At 39.0% G+C, this 16,875-nt stretch overlaps 1 protein-coding gene and 1 pseudogene across 2 annotated transcripts in view; one reads left to right on the top strand and one right to left on the bottom strand.

Annotated features, from left to right (window-relative positions):
* The window catches only part of ZNF81 (zinc finger protein 81), a 123,702-nt gene extending 107,641 nt beyond the window's left edge, over positions 1-16,061 (top strand). Inside the window, exons 4-5 of one of the 2 annotated variants that reach the window (XM_070291709.1) lie at positions 607-702; positions 11,420-16,061. In XM_070291709.1, the coding sequence (XP_070147810.1) occupies positions 607-702; positions 11,420-13,128 (1,805 nt within the window). In that variant the 3' untranslated portion in view covers positions 13,129-16,061. The remainder of the gene's footprint in view (positions 1-606; positions 703-11,419) is intronic. The other variant, XM_070291710.1, reaches the window with a different exon arrangement.
* LOC138931054 (uncharacterized protein C1orf21 pseudogene) lies at positions 3,304-3,661 on the bottom strand (annotated as a pseudogene).
* Positions 16,062-16,875: the final 814 nt, after the last annotated feature.

Genomic DNA, 16,875 nt, shown 5'->3' with positions numbered 1-16,875 from the left:
GAGATTTTTTGGCAGACAGAAGAAGCTAGAAGGTGCAAGGAAGGATTCTCCCCTATATCTGCTGGAGTGAGCATGACACTGCTAACACCTTGATTTCAGAATTCTAGCCTCTAGAAATGTCAGATAATACATTTCTGTTGTTTTAAGTCACCTAGTTTTTGGTACTTTCTCTCTCTCTCTCTTTTGTTTTTTTTTTAGTTCTACCCAGGTTGTTGCTACCAACCCATCTACCTCCACCCTCATGCCTGCATGCTCAGTCATGTAACCCCATGGACTGCAGCCTGCCAGGCTCCTCTGCCCATGTACTTTTCCAGGCAATACTGGAGTGGGTTGCCATTTCCTTCTCCAGGGAGTTTTTGGTACTTTCTTAAAGAAGCCCTAGGGAACTAACACAGAAACTCAGTGAGGTGGTTTCCATTCTCAGCTGCTAAGTGTCTGGGGCATCTGAAGTGTGTGATAGTGTCATCCTTGATTTGCCTGAGATTCTTCAGTCCCTTTGCACGTTCATGCTTATTACTCTTTTTCCAATGAAATGCAGTTACTTTTCCAAAGAACACATGGAAAGTAATTAGCTGGACCCCATTTTCTATCGTTTCCTGTTAACAGGGTATGAAGTTCCCAAACCAGAGGTCATATTCAAGTTGGAGCAAGGAGAGGAGCCTTGGGCATTGAAGGAAAAAGCCCTACATCACAGCTGCTCAGGTGAGTGTGATCCTGGCAGAAGGGAGACATGGAAATACTTGAGACCAATACCTTTAAAGTGCTGTGATTGCTGCCCTTCTTGAAGGTTCAAAACTTTAGAAACTCCTTGGCCTCTGAGGTACCAAACTGCTCTTCCCTGTATTTCCCTTACTGCTATCAACTGTCTTCTTGGCTTAGCTTCCCTCCAGGAGAATTGCTACAGTACCTATACTCTAGATCAAATGCCAGACTTCCTCACTATGGATCTGGCTTTCTTGGATGTTTTCTCCTTCCATTACATTTTTATGCTTTAGTACTGAAACCCCACTCCCAAGGTCTTAGATCCTTATCGTATACATTCAGGTTTTAATGGATTTGCCTTCTTTAAAGATCAGTTGGTTGCCTCACTCCTGTTCTACCTGGTTCCCTTTCAGCTTCTTCTCCCTCTTGTTTTCATCTTCTCACTCTAAGATGTCAACAAACTGTCATCTACAACCAGCCCCACCTCCTTTTCTCTTTGTAGATATTGCTTTCAGATTCCTCACTTCTCTTCACCTCCCTTAATGTGCATGCCTGTCTTCCATCTTCTCACTTTACGATCCCTGTCACTTAGCATTTTCTCTTTTAAAATCAAATTTATTAAGATACAATTTACATACCATAATAGGTATCCATTTTAAGTGTACAGTTTGGTGAGTTTTGACAAAGGTACACACTGGTATAAGCACCACCCCAGTCGTGATACATCCCATCACACAAAAATGCACCTTCATGCCCCTTGTAGTTAATACTTAACACCACTTCAGCCCCAAGCAACCACTGAGTTACTTTTTGTCATTATAGACTAGACTTGCCTTTATTAGTGTTGCATATAAATGGAATCATTCCATATGTACCTTTTTGGGTCTGGCTTTATTTGTTCAGCATAATGATTCTGCAATTCATTCATGTTATTGAGTATATCACTAGTTTGTTTCTTTTAAATAGTGGATACTATTCCATGGTATGACTATTAAATAGTTCCTTTTAAATAGTGAATACTGTTCCATTATAATTTTTTAAATTTTTTTATTTGTTTATTATGACTAAAGTTGCAGTAAACATTCTGACTTGTCTTTGTGTGAACATATGTTTACATTTTTCTTGGGTAAATGCCTAGGATTAGCATTGCTCTTATATTATAATCAGTGTTTGCTTACCTTTCTTATAACTTCATATAATTGCCAAACTGTCTTCCAAAATGGCTTTACATTCCCAACAGCAATACATGAGAAATTCTGTTGCCCCAAATCCTTGCCTATACTTGTTGTCATCAGTCTCTTTAAACTTTGCTATTAGAATGGATATGTAATTGTATCTTATGAATGTAAGCAGCGTTTCTCTGATGAGTAATAATGTTAAGTATCTTCATGTGCTTATTATCATTTGTACATTTTTTTGTGAAGTGTCTATTGAAATATCTTTCCCATTTGGGGAGGGTTGTTGTTTGTCTTCTTATTATTGAGGTATAAGAGTTTTTTATATTTGCTTGATAGAATTTCTAAGCCAGATATATATACTGCCAATATTTTGTTGCAATCTGTACCTTACAGTTTTAGTCTTACTGGTGCCTATCAAAGGAAAAATATTTTAATTTTTATGGAGTCTAATTTATCATCTTTAAAAAAGATTTAGTATTTTTTGTGATCTATTTAATAAATCTTTGCCTACTGCAAGGTCCTTGCTCCTTGGAAGAAAAGCTATGACGAACCTAGACAGCATATTAAAAAGAAATATTATTTTTGCCAACAAAGGTCCATATACTCAAAGCTATGGTTTCTTTATGTATGGATTTAAGAGTTGGACCATAAAGAAGGCTGAGTGCCATGATGCTTTTTTTTAAAACAGTAAAATGTCTATTTTCTTAGGAAAAAAAAAAGTGGGCAAGAGGGATTCAAAATGATTGTGATCACACTTCCATCTGCATCTGAGCAAAACTGATGTTGCAAGCTTGATCTTTGATTAAGAGACCCAGAAAATGAAACCACCTGCTGCTCGCTCCTATGTCACTTCCAGGAGTCATGTCATGACATGTTTTCTATTGATAGTAGCTTCTCTACTTCTTCTTAGCAGAGAAACTAGGCTTTCCATAGCAACCATCCCATCTCCAAAGCCCAACACTGCCAGTGAGAAACAAAAAAACTGCTGGGGGAGGCAGGAAGGAGGGAGGGGGGAAAGAGGCACTTGTCTTAGAAGCGGAACCAGTCTAGAATAGAAGTTGGATATCTGAGTTCACCACTACCATCTTTTGGAAAATAGGTTGAAGAGCATCTATAAAACCAACAGTATCTTTAAGGTAAAACTGCAGAATTTTGCTGCAGACCTGGACACTGAGAGAAGTGAAAAGTTGCAACAAGTTTTAAATAGCAGCAACAAAGAAAGTTCGATAACAGTTTTTGTTTGTTTTTAGCAATATTCCTTTGCAAGTTCATTAAGAAACACTGTAGTTTAACGGGGCATACGATATGGAATGATCTTCTTTTGCTATAGTGCTGTTCGCTGAAGAGAACCGACCTTTGCAAAGATTTCAACTGGAGTGTTATTACACAGTAGTAGCTCCTGGTTTGAGTGGTGGGATTGGTGCTATGTGATACCTTCTTCCAAACAGTAAACTCGACCCTTTTCCATTTTTTCATCCAGCATTCTGAAGAATTCTTGTTGGCTTTCAGAGATGTGCATAGTTGCTCTGGGTTGATGAACTAATCCTGAAATCTCTTTATTAAAGTCTTACATTTGAACTGGCACTTTTTCCCAAGTTTACTTGGTTCCTGGCTGCTATTTTCTGCTCCTCTTCTGCCCCATTTTTCGTGTATTTGACTTCTTCCACCGGTTTGATCCTATGCTCATCACCAAACGCATCTCCATTCTGGTAGTTCTTCCCTTTCTGGGCTTCCTCTCCATGTTGAACAGTGGCAACATGCTTGGCGGAGGCACAGCCCATAGTCTCATTCAGTCAGCTTCAGCCGGACTGAACTGCAAATCATCTCAACAGACACGGGGACATTTTTTTTTTCCTTTAGACACAGGGAAAATCCACCTTCTTGCTGAGTTGGTCAAGATGGGTGCACCTTGGGTGCTCGCGGGGGTGCTGAAGGTGGCAAGCCTCCCGCCCCCAGCCCCATTCCTCCTCTCGGGTTTTCTTCCTCCCTCTTCCTTGTCTTCCTCCTCCTCCCCACGGTGAGTCCCGGTCTCCCCCTCCTCCCCAAGGCCGGGGGTAAGAGCCCTGAAGCCCCCGAAGCCCGAAGCCCGGCCCAGATGCGTGCGTGCTGGAGGCAGCAGCGTAGTCAGCAGCTCTCTCCAGTAACTGAGCACAGTGCGCCGCTCCCAACTAAAGTGTAAAAGAAAAACGTCCGGCCCGCCCCCCAACTCCGGGAGTGGGCAGGGAGCAAGCCGGGGCTGGCTGTGAGTGAGGGAGGGGGACGGAGGGAGGGGACCTCTTCGTCCCGCCCCCATGATGCTTTTGAACTGTGATGTTGAAGAAGACTCTTGAGAGTCCCTTGGACTGCAAGATCAAACCAGTCAATCCTACAGGAAATCAATCCTATATATTCATTGGAAGGACTGATGCTCAAGCTGAAGCTCCAATACTTTGGCCACCTGATGCGAAGAGCTGACTCATTAGAAAAGACCCTGATACTGGGAAAGATTGAAGGCAGGAGGACAAGGGGATGACAGAGGGCAAGATGGTTGGATGGCATCACCCACTCAATGGACATGAATTTGAGCAAGCTCCAGGAGATGGTAAAGGACAGGGAAGCCTGGCGTGCTGCAGTCCCTGGGGTCGCAGAGTCTAACACAACTGAGCGACTGAACAACAACATTGCAAGGTCACAAAGATATTCTCATATTTTCTTCTATACAATTTATCATTTTAGCTTTTTAAGTTTAGGTCTATGATCCATTTTTATGTTTAATGTAAGGGTTGATGTTCATTTTTTTCAATACAGTATTCAATTGTTCCAGAACCATTTATTGAAGAGTTTTTTTTCCCACTGAATTTCCTAAGCACAGTTATTAAAATCAATTGGTTTCACATATGTGAACCTATTTCTGGACTTTCTGTTCTGTTTAATTGATCTATTCAACTGAACTCAACTCATGCTTGTGCTTAGCCATGTCTGACTCTTTGTGACCCCATGGACTGTAGCCTGCCAGGCTCCTCTGCCCATGGAGTTTTCCAAGCAAGAATACTGGAATGGGTTGCCATTTCCTCCTCTAGGAAATCTTTTTGACCCAGGGACTGAACTCACATCTCTTGTGTCTCCTGCATTGGGAGGCAGATTCTTTACTGCTGAGCCATTTCTATTTTAAAATGAAGGTTTTATTATTATTCAGGTATGGTGAGGCCAACATATCTGGAGACAACTGCCATTAAAAATAGTTTGTAACAGCTTCTAAAAGGAAAAGGCATACCACACTGTGCAGAGTTACACCAGGGAGCACTAAGGTCAATCAGGAGGTAGAAGTTGTAGGGGAAAATCATGGGCGACAGCCTTTATTATGATTTTCATAGGAAAGAATGGGTGAGGTAGAATAAGCAGGCTGGAAAGGTTTAGAGTTAGTTAGTTTGAGTAATTTCAGTGGACTCTGGGATGTAGTGTAGAGACTGTCCTTAGTTGCTTGGTACCCAGCCTGAGGTGATTAAGGCAGGGGTCTAGTGGCAACCTGTGAGATCTTGAAAAAGGAGATAGTTGGTGGATATGGGCTCTGGATTTGTTGGTTTGCAAATGGTAGGTATACGTCACTTGCTGTCTCTAGGAAATAACTAGGTCTGGGAGAGGCAGTCTCTCCAGGATCAGCTAGGCATCAGATGCTAGAGCATCAAGAATACAGAAAATAAGAAAATATAGTTAATACACTGTCCTTTCAGCAGACCCCTAGTTTATTTGTTGTTGTTCAGTCACTCAGTCATATCCAACTCTTTGCTACGCCATGGACTGCAGCATGTCAGGCTTCCTTGTCCACCACCATACTTCGTTACTATAGCTTTTATAATGAGTCTTGAATCAGGTAGAGTAAGTTCTCCAGGTTGACTTTTTTAAAAAATTACTTTGACTCTTCTAGATCATTTGCATTTCCATATAAATTTTATAATCAGTTTTTAATTTTTTGGAAAAAAATTGCTGGGATTTGGTATGGCATTAATTCTAAGATCAATTTTAAGAGAATTGAAGTCTTAATAATATTGAGCCTTCTAATCTGTGAATATAGCAACTTTCTACATATATTTAGATCTTTGATTTCTTTCAACAATGTTTTATAATTTTCATATAAAAGTTTTATGTATCCTTCATTAAATTTATCCCTAGGCATTTGATGTTTTGATACTATTATAAATAGCATTTTAAATTTTTTTCAGATTATTTATTGCTAGTATAAATTGCTAGTGATTTATTTTTGTACATTGACTTAATAAAAGCATGAGATTGGAAAAGAAGAAGTAAAAGTGCCCTTAAAGTCACGATTACTTACATGAAAAACCCCAAGGAATCTACAAGAAAATTAATAGGTGGATTTAGAAATAACTGCCAGTGCAGGAGACAGGTTCAATCACCCTAGGGCACACGACTTGCAACTACTGAGCCCACACACTGAAACTGCTGAAGCCCTTATTTATTTACTTTGGGCTGTGTGGGGTCCTCGTTGCTACTCGTAGGCTTCTTGTAGCTGTAGCTTCTTTTGTTGTGGTGCACAGGCTCTAGAGCGTTCAGGCCTCAGTAGTTTCAAATCCTAAAAGATGATGCTGTGAAAGTACTGCACTCAATATGGCAACAAATTTGGAAAACTCAGCAGTGGCCACAGGACTGGAAAAAGTCAGCTTCATTCCAATCCCAAAGAAAGGCAATGCCAAAGAATGTTCAAAGTACTGCACAATTGCACTCATCTCACACACTAGCAAAGTAATGCTCAAAATCCTTCAAGCTAGGCTTCAGCAGTACATGAACCATGAACTTCCAGATGTTCAAGCTGGATTTAGAAAAGGCAGAGGAACTAGAGACCAAATTGCCAACATTCACTGGATCATCAAAAAAGCGAGAGAGTTCCAGAAAAAACATCTACTGCTGCTTTATTGACTATCCCAAAGCCTTTGACTGTGTGTATCACAACAACTGTGGAAAATTCTTAAAGAGATAGGAATACCAGACCACCTTACCTGCCTCCTGAGAAATCTGTATGCAGGTCAGGAAGCAACAGTTAGAACTAGACATGAAACAAAAGACTGGTTCCAAATCAGGAAAGGAGTACATCAAGGTTGTATATTGTCACCCTGCTTATTTAACTTGTATGCAGAGTACATCATGTGAAATGCCAAGCTGGATGAAGCACAAGCTGGAATCAAGCTTGCCGGGAGAAAGATCAATAACCTCAGATATGCAGATGACACCACCCTTATGGCAGAAAGTGAAGAACTAAAGAGCCTCTTGATGAAAGTGAAAGAGGAGAGTGAAAAAGTTGGATTAAAACTCAATGTTCAAAAAACTAAGATCATGGCATCCGGTCCCATCACTTCATGGCAAATAGATGGGGAAACAATGGAAACAGTGAGAGACTTTATTTTGGGGGGCTCCAAAATCACTGCAGATAGTGAATGCAGCCATAAAATTAAAAGACATTTGCTCCTTGGAAGAAAAGCTGTGCCCAACCTAGACAGCATATTCAAAAGCAGAGACATTACTTTGCCAACAAAGCTCCATCTAGTCAACACTATGGTTTTTCCAGTAGTCGTGTAAGGATGTGAGTGTTGGGCTATAAAGAAAACTGGGCACCAAAGAATTGATTTTTTTGAACTGTGGTGTTGGAGAAGACTCTTGAAATTGCTTGTATTGTAAGGAGATCAAACCAGTAAATCCTAAAGTTAATCAGTCCTGAATATTCATTGGAAGGATTGATGCTGAAGCTGAAACTCCAATACTTTGGCCACTTGATGTGAAGAACTGACTCATTGGAAAAGACCCTGATGCTAGGAAAGATTGAACATGGGAAGAGAAGGGAGCAGCAGAGGATGAGATGGTTTGATGGCATCACTGACTCGATGGACATGAGTTTGAGTAAGTTCCGGGAGTTGGTGATGGACAGGGAGGCCCGGTGCACTGCAGTCCAGGAGATTGCAAAGAGTCGGACACGACTGAGCGACTGAACTGAACGAGCACATACATCCATTAAAATAAATGTACAGGAATGTTCATATCAACCTTATCATAATTATCAAAAACATGATGCTCTTAAAGTGCTGCACTCAATATGTCAGCAAACTTGGGAAATTCAGCATTGGCCACAGGACTGGAAAAGGTGTTTTCATTCCAATCCCAAAAAAGGGCAATGCCAAAGAATGTTCAAACTACTGTACAGTTGCACTCATTTCACATGGTAGCAAGGTTATGCTCAAAATCCTTCAAGCTAGCCTTCAACAGTACATGAATCAAGGACTTCTGGATGTACAAGCTGGGTTTCAAAGAGGCAGAGGAACCAGAGATCAAATTGCCAACATTTGTTGGATCATAGAGAAAGCAAGGGAATTCCAGGAAAACATCTGCTTCATTGACTACACTAAAGCCATTGACTATGTGGATCACAACAAACTGGAAAATTCTTAAAGAGATGGGAATACCAGACCACCTTACTTGTCTCCTGAGAAACCTGTGTGTAGGTCAAGAAGCAATGGTTAGAACCAGACATGGGACAGTGGACTGGTTCAAAATTAGGAAAGGAGTGTAACAAGGCTGTATATTGTCACCCTGTTTATTTAACTTATATGCAGAGTACATTATGCAAAATGCCAGGCTGGATGAATCACAAGTTGGAATCAAGATTGCTGGGAGAAATATCAACAATCTTAGATATGCAGATGATACCACTCTAATGGAAGATGGTAAAGAGGAACTAAAGAGCCTCTTGATGAACATGAAAGAGGAGAGTGAAAAAGCTGACTTGAAACTCAGCATTTTAAAAAAACTAAGACCATGACATCTGGTCCCACCACTTCATAGCAAATCGAAGAGGAAAGATTAGAAACAGTGACAGATTTTGTATTCTTGATCTCAAAAATCACTGTGGATGGTGACTGCAGCCACAAAACTAAAGGACACTTGCTCCTTAGAAGAAAACCTATGACAAACCCAGGCAGAGTATTAAAACAGAGAGACATTATTTTGCTGACAAAGGTCCATATAGTTAAAGCTATGGTTTTTCCAGTAGTTATGTATGGATGTGAGAGTTGGACCATAAAGAAGGTTGAGCATTGAAGAATTAATGCTTTCGAATTATGCTGGAGAAGACTCTTGAGAGTCCCCTGTACTGCAAGGAGATCAACCAGTCAATCCTAAAGGAAATGAGTCCTGAATATTCATTGGAAGGAATGTTGCTGAAGCTGAAGCTCCAATACTTTGGCCACCTGATGCAAAGAGCCAACTCATTAGAAAAGACCCTGATGCTGGAAAAGATTGAAGGCAAAAGGAGAATTGGGCAGCAGAGGATGAGATGGTTAGACAGCATCACTGCCTCAACAGACATGAATTTGAGCAAACTCTGGAAAGATAGTGGAAGAGAAGCCTGATGTGCTATGGTCCATGGAGTTAGAAAGAGTCAGGCACAACCTAACGATGAAACAACAACAGCAAAACCATTTAATTAAGCACACAAACATTTTTAAACAGCACAAAAGAAGATACAAGTAGGAGTGGAGAAAGAGGATATTAACCTGTCCTTTTATTTGAGAATAAACTGTACTTTTGTGAGCCATTTTTTAAGTGGCAATGAGAATGCTAGCTTGCATACACAGCTCTTTCTAAACAGATGACTCTCCATTTCTATACGGTTCACTGAATCTGTGGGCTCAGTAAAGGACTCAGGAAGCTTTTTACTGCGAAGCAAATTTTTATGATGAATATTGGTACTGGTGATCTAACTGTTGTCCAATATAGCAATGGTTTAGAAGTTATGTTTTATTCACAACTTAGACATTTTATATACATTTAAGTGTTTAATAAAGTGAAAAGTAAAACCACCTCTAAAATTTAGCCTAGAAATCCAGGGGTTAGTAACTTCCAAATAAATTAAAGCCAAATATATGAGAATGCAATGCAACTTAAGAATAAGAGGATGAGATTTTTGGACTGGACGTATTTAGAATACAGTATCTAACTGACTAACGGGAAAACTGGATTTGATGACTCAGAGCATTCTCAATATCTAAAAACTCTTGCTGATGAGATAGTTTACAGTTCTTCCATTTTACAGTTATTATTGAGAATATAATATGTCTCATGAACTGTATTGGTAATGGAAAATCTGTGATTCACTCTTGGCAAGAATAGTATATTAACTGTGTTAAAGCTAATTCACAGTAATAAAGAGAGCATTAGATATAATGACTTACATATAGAATTTTATTTCTTACATATAAAGTCTCTAATATCACAGGCCATTGGAAAACCTAGCTGCTTCTGCTTATTCATGAATCCATTACTCAGCTCCACCGTCTCTTGAATTTTTGTAGCATCTGCATGTTTGAATCCATGTTGCTGTCAAATCCAGGTTTTAGTAAGCATGAAGGTAGGAGGTATAGAGAAAATATGCCTACTGTTTCAATGCTTTGGTTTGAAGGTGGCACCCAGTGTTTTCTCTGATATTCTGTTGAGAACATTGTCACATGGTCACAACAATTTTCAAAGGAGGCTGAGAAATGTTATATGACTGGGCATCCATATTCCTGGCTACTAATCCATTAATGCAAAAGAATGGTGAAACAGAGTCTAGTGGTCAGCTTTCATTCTACCACAGATGGCTTTTCATCACTCTCATTTTGTACTTCTTATTAAATATATTTAATTTTATTTCCAAGGAAACAGTTACACTTGGGTGGAGAGTTCAGGTATAGACATCCATTTATTGTTTGTATAGGTCAAAATGGCTGTGACCACAGTATTTTTCCTATAGACATGAATAAATTATTTTTTTAGTTTTATTGAGATATAATTGACATACAGCATTGTATAAGTTTAAGGTGTACAGCATAATAACTTGACATACATATATTGTGAAATGATTGCCACAGTAAGTTTAGTTAACATCATATTATATAGATACGAAACTGAAAAGATTTTCTTTGTGATGAGAACTTGTAGGATCTACTCTCTTATCGAACTTAACTATTTTATCACATTAATTTGATATTGATGCTGATAAGCAAGAAGCAGTGAGATTAGTGAGGATTTAGAATGGAAAGCTGATGAAGACTTAGACTCTGAGTTACCCATTCAAGCCTAGGCTCTCCATAGATGTTTCCCCTTAAAACCCTTCTCTGTTTAATCTTCAGTCCACCTTACTTGATATCCCCTACCAAAATAGAGCTAGATTGCTTATGTTAAACTCCAATCTCTAATACTGAATATATGTGTAATTATCCTGAACTTCACTTTCCTTATCTACAGTGGTGGACAAGATACCTCATAGGGGTTTTGAAAGGATTAAATGAGTTCATATGTATATATTTTGTAGAACAATGCCTGTACCACCAAATCATGTAAGAGCTTGGCACATAATAAGTGCTATTTATGTATTTTCTGTTATTGTCATCATTATCATCATCATTATCATCATCAGATTTACTGGTTTCTGACCAATTTGGATTAACTTAAGTGTACCTCTTAATCTTCTGTTATGTATTCTTTGTGTCATTTTACTTTTTTTCTCTTTTTAGATGGAAAGTTTGGGATTAAAACCTTACAAAAAAGAATTTCTGGAAAAGTTTCATTTCATGGTGAAATGGAAGGTGAAGATGCAAAAGATGATTCATTGTATTCCATTTTAGAAGTACTGTGGCAAGATGCTGAACAGATAAAAAGCTACCAGGAAAAGCAGAACAAACCTCTGAGTCATGCTGCTTTCATCAATAAGAAAATATTGAATACAGAGTGGGATTATGAATATAAAAACAGTGGAAAATTTATTCATCCAGGCCCAAATTGTATTCCTTCACAGAAAAGACCCCATAAACGTAACTCATTTGGAAAGAATTTAAAGCATAATTTAGGTGTACATATTCATAGTGAAAGCAGTACAACAAATAACTTTGATAAAATTATTGGACACAGTCAAGTTTTCACCCAGAGCTCTTCTTATACTAACCATGAAAATACACATACTGGAGTAAAATTCTGTGACAGCAATCAGTGTGGAAAAGTCTTCAGCTTCAAACAAGCAGTCAGTCAGAATCTGAAATTTCCTGTTGGGGAGAAAGCAAATATGTGTACTGAACTTGGGAAGATCTTCACCCAGAGGTCACAACTCTTTGCACCTCAGAGAATTCATACTATGGATAAACCTCATGAACTTAGGAAATGTGTAAATGTTTTTGCACAGAAGCCACTACTCAGTATTTATTTGAGAGTTCATAGAGATGAAAAGCTATATATATGTTCTGAGTGTGGAAAGGCATTCATCCAGAATTCAGAATTAATTATGCATGAGAAAATTCATACCAGAGAAAAACCCTATAAATGTCATGAATGTGGAAAATCATTTTTCCAGGTGTCATCTCTCCTAAGGCATCAGACAACCCATACTGGAGAAAAACTTTATGAATGCAGTGAATGTGGGAAAGGCTTCTCCCTGAACTCAGCCCTCAATGTACATCAGAAAATTCATACTGGAGAGAGACACCATAAGTGCAGTGAGTGTGGGAAGGCCTTTACCCAAAAATCAACACTCAGAATGCATCAGAGAATTCATTCAGGAGAGAGATCCTATATATGTACTGAATGTGGGCAGGCCTTCATCCAAAAGGCACACTTGATTGCACATCAAAGAATTCACACTGGAGAGAAGCCTTATGAATGCAGTGACTGTCAGAAATCTTTCCCCTCTAAGTCACAACTCCAGATGCATAAGCGAATTCACACAGGGGAGAAACCCTACATATGTACTGACTGTGGTAAGGCCTTTACCAACAGATCAAATCTGAATACTCACCAGAAATCTCACACTGGAGAGAAGTCTTATATATGTGCTGAATGTGGGAAAGCCTTCACAGATAGGTCAAATTTCAATAAACACCAGACTATTCATACTGGAGAGAAGCCCTATGTTTGTGCTGATTGTGGGAGGGCCTTCATCCAGAAGTCAGAGTTACTTACACATCAGAGAATCCATACTACAGAGAAGCCTTATAAATGTTCTGACTGTGAGAAATCCTTTTCAAAGAAACCACACCTCAAAGTACATCAGCGAATTCACACAGGAGAGAAACCATATATATGTGCAGAATGTGGGAAAGCTTTCACAGACAGGTCAAATTTCAATAAACACCAGACAATTCATACTGGAGATAAACCCTATAAATGTAGTGACTGTGGAAAAGGCTTCACTCAGAAATCAGTTCTGAGTATGCATCGCAATATTCATACATGAAAGTAACCCTGTTTCTTAAAAATGAGAAAGCCTTATCACAGAAATCAGGTCTAAGTGTGTGTTATAAAATTCAACCAAGACAGATCATATATTGAATGCATTGCATAATAAAAAGAATGTGTCAGGCTCTTTCACCTGAGATGAGAAAAATTATTCAGAAGAGACCCTCTAAAAATGCATTGAATGATGAGGAATTTCCATATTTGCAAAGCTTCACAAAATATAATTGAATTCATACTGGGGAAATGTTATCAGTTTGAGATATTAGGAAAACCCTTCCTGTAGAAAGTATTATAAGGCAAATTATTACCAAATTCTTTATAGAAAAGTATGAAAAAGATATAATTGACAGTAACGTTTATTGTGTTGTATTAAGCAATTTAAAGTGACAACAAAATGAAAGGCAGGACAAAAAAATAATATATTTGATGTATAGACCTCCTCTCAGATCTGTTTGTAACAAAACACATTGCACAATGGGAGGAATAATTGAGTTGAAATTCTTTTTTTTATTTAATGTATTTGTGTCTATCAAATGTTTGCTGCTGAATATTTTGCTCATGTGAATCCACAGTTTTAAAGTCATTATGGTTTTATATATACACTCACCTGCTGATATATTTTTACACAAAAACATAAATATAATCCTGTCATACATGTTGATTTCTGTGACATCATATTTTTATCTTCCTTCATTGTGGTACAGTGCAGAAATAACCACAGCTCTCTCCCATCCTTTTATGCACCCCTCTTTGTAATATTACTGTTGTTTCTCTTATTAAGAGGCAGAGCTCTCTCTCTACTCCTGGACTCTTGAGTTTGGCCATGTGAATTTGCTTGGGCCAATATACATTAACAAAGAGATTCAAGAAAATGCTGGAGAGGTGTGAAAAGCCTGCCTTGAGACTTACCCTTTCTTGCAGCTTTTTTGAATTCTGAGACCTTCGTGTGAAGAAGCTCAAATTACTAAGGGATGTGAAACCACGTGGAACAGAAATGAACCAACCCAGATGAAGCCCCTTAGACCAAATGCCAGACGTGGGAATGAGGCCTTCTTCAACCTCCATCCCCAGCCGTGCCAGCCCACAGCAGAAGAGCCACATCGGTCATCCCAACCAACCTGGAGAATTATGAGATAGAAAAAAATGATTATTGTTTTAAGCTACTAAGTTTGGTGTAGTCTGTTACATAGCAAATGCTGAATAATACATAAAAGTGTACACCTGCTGGGGGTGTTGTATCAAAACATAAAACATGTGGCATCAGCTTTGGGCCTGGGCAGCAAGTGGAGACTGGAAAAGCAATGAGGAAGACTGTTAAGAAAGGATGCCGAAGATGGCAGTCTGTGTTGTCTAGTGAGGGAAAAAATAGCAAAACAGCAACCGTGCTCTGTGGAAAGATAGAGAATATACCAAATGAACTTGTGGATCCGGCTAAAGAGATTTCCAACAGAATGTTGAAGTATCTGTTTGCTTCTTTTAGCTGCATATGATAAAATGTGGGGGAAAAAATGAACTAAGTAAATAACTGTTCCATTTGCAATCAGAGTTCAGAAGAAACACCCAAAACAACAGGACTTGGCTGAGTTGGAAAATAACTGCTTCACATCTCCAGTTTCTCCAGCCATCAGCATATTCTCAAGGTGAAAAAGTAACCTCCAGATCAAATCATAGATGTGGCTCTAAGACCCTTTGTTAAAATGTGTAAAATATTTAAGTTGGTGTTTGGGAGACCCTGTCAGCTAAGCTAAACAGCTCCTAAAAACTTCTCAACAGTGTCCCAATAGCCTGACTCACTGTTCAAAGTAGAGAGGGGCCCATCCTAAAAAGAATTGTTGATGTTGCATTTGGGACATAGAGTAAATACAAACCAGATTCATAGAAAACTTGCAACATTTTTAACAGAGTTTTACTAACAAAACTACCTCAGCGTTGGACTTAAAAGGACTGAAAAAGTCCAAAGTGAAAAATGAACTCCCCTGTCTTACCTTCTGTGAACAGGAAGCAAGCTGTGAAAGTTACTCAGCTGCAAACATGGGCCATTTCTTATGGGAAAAGAAGGCCATCTCAGAGAGAAGATCCAAGAACAATGTACTAAAATGGACTGGGAAGCCATTCCCAGGCAGAACTATGACCTAAACAAGAAACATTTTTTGCCCCTGGAGCAGAGAGACCTGACAGTATTTGCTCTGTGGGATTTCAGAATTGTTATTGAACAGTGATTGATATATGCCTCTTTTTCCTTCCCTTTTTGAATGGAAGTATCTGTTACAGTTATCCTGTCCCTATCTCACTATTGTATTTATATTTATGTGTATGCACATGTGTGAGTATGTGTGTGTTGGGTTAGGAGGGTAGTCATATAACTTGTCATTTAGTTCACGGGTCTCTGGATTAAAAAAAAAAAAATCTATACCCAAGTAGCCTCAGCCATATCTGAATCTGATATAGAAGTCTTAAGGTCTTGGATTTGAGCCTAATGTTTTAATTTGGGATGAATGTTTGGAGGTCTTGGAATGGGGATGAATATATTTTGCCTGGTGTGATAATGTAAATAATTTATTATCGGAAGAGACACTGTGATAGAAAATACTACAATTTTCCATCCCTATGTGTATGCCTGTTTTCAGTCATTATTTTGCTTTGTGTTTCAGTTGGGATAATTTCTATTAACCTATCTTTAAGGTCACTGATTTTAACCTCTATCCTGGCTCTGTCTGATCTACTGATGAACCCATTGAAGGCAATCTTTATCTCAGTTATGTTTTTTTATTTCTAGATTGTCTGTTTGAATTTGAAAGAGTTTTCATCTCTGCTGAAATTCCCCACATGTTCATACCTGTTGTTTACATTTTCCACTACCCTCTTTAACATACTAATCATTGTTATTTAAACTCCTTGTTTGACAGTTTCAACAACTAAATCAACTGAATCTGGATCTGTTGATTGCTTTGTCTCTTGACAGTGGATTTTTTATTCTTGCTGTTTTGCATGTAATATTTGGCTGAATCTCAGATGTTATACGTAGGATAGTAGAAACTGAGGTAAATATTTAATTCCTGGGAGTAGACATGTTACTTTCCTTATAGGTCATTGGCATAGGGGAATTGAGGCCAGCTAGTCAGGATTTGTTCTGGTGTTTGGGTGGTGGTGTTGCTCTCTTTACCTGCAATGTATCGATGACTTCAAATTTCTCTAGTGTTACCTTGTGCTTCCAGTAGGCACTGGTTTTCCAGACAATTTTTCTCAGCATTCCTGCACCACCCTTGCCTTTAGGTCTTTCTTAATGTGCTTGCACGGTGGAGAGGCGCTCTCTCTATGCTCTTGCCTCTCCCTTAGTAGCAGCCTTTTATTATTACCTGGGTCTTGGTGACCTGATGAGTGGGGGGGGGGGCAGGAGTTGTCTGGGGCCAGCCTCAGTCTTAGACAGGCCCCATATCCCTAGATCTTGGAAGGTGATGCTTTTTCAGTGATCCTGCCCTTCCCGTTAGTATTAATATAAGGCTTTAAATGGTCTGAACCTAGGAAGGTTTCCTGTCCTTCCCTTTTCCTTTCCTCTAGCTACAGTAGATCTTTACCTATGTCTTGGGGGCAACAAGGTTTGCTGCACTTCACCCAGTGGCTTAAGGTTTTTATTCTGTGAGGAAGTAGGGTCCCATCAGGGCTTTGGCCATTTCCGTATCAACAGTTGTGCCCCTAAAGGCCTATACCACTGAGAGAGGCTTTCTGCAGTCTCCCACCCTATCCC

The sequence above is a fragment of the Ovis canadensis genome, chromosome X, assembly GCF_042477335.2.
Source record: "Ovis canadensis isolate MfBH-ARS-UI-01 breed Bighorn chromosome X, ARS-UI_OviCan_v2, whole genome shotgun sequence".
In the NCBI taxonomy this organism is placed as follows: Eukaryota; Metazoa; Chordata; class Mammalia; order Artiodactyla; family Bovidae; genus Ovis; species Ovis canadensis.
The sequence above is the reverse complement of the archived record's forward strand: the minus strand, read 5'-3'. Positions and strand labels throughout refer to the sequence as shown.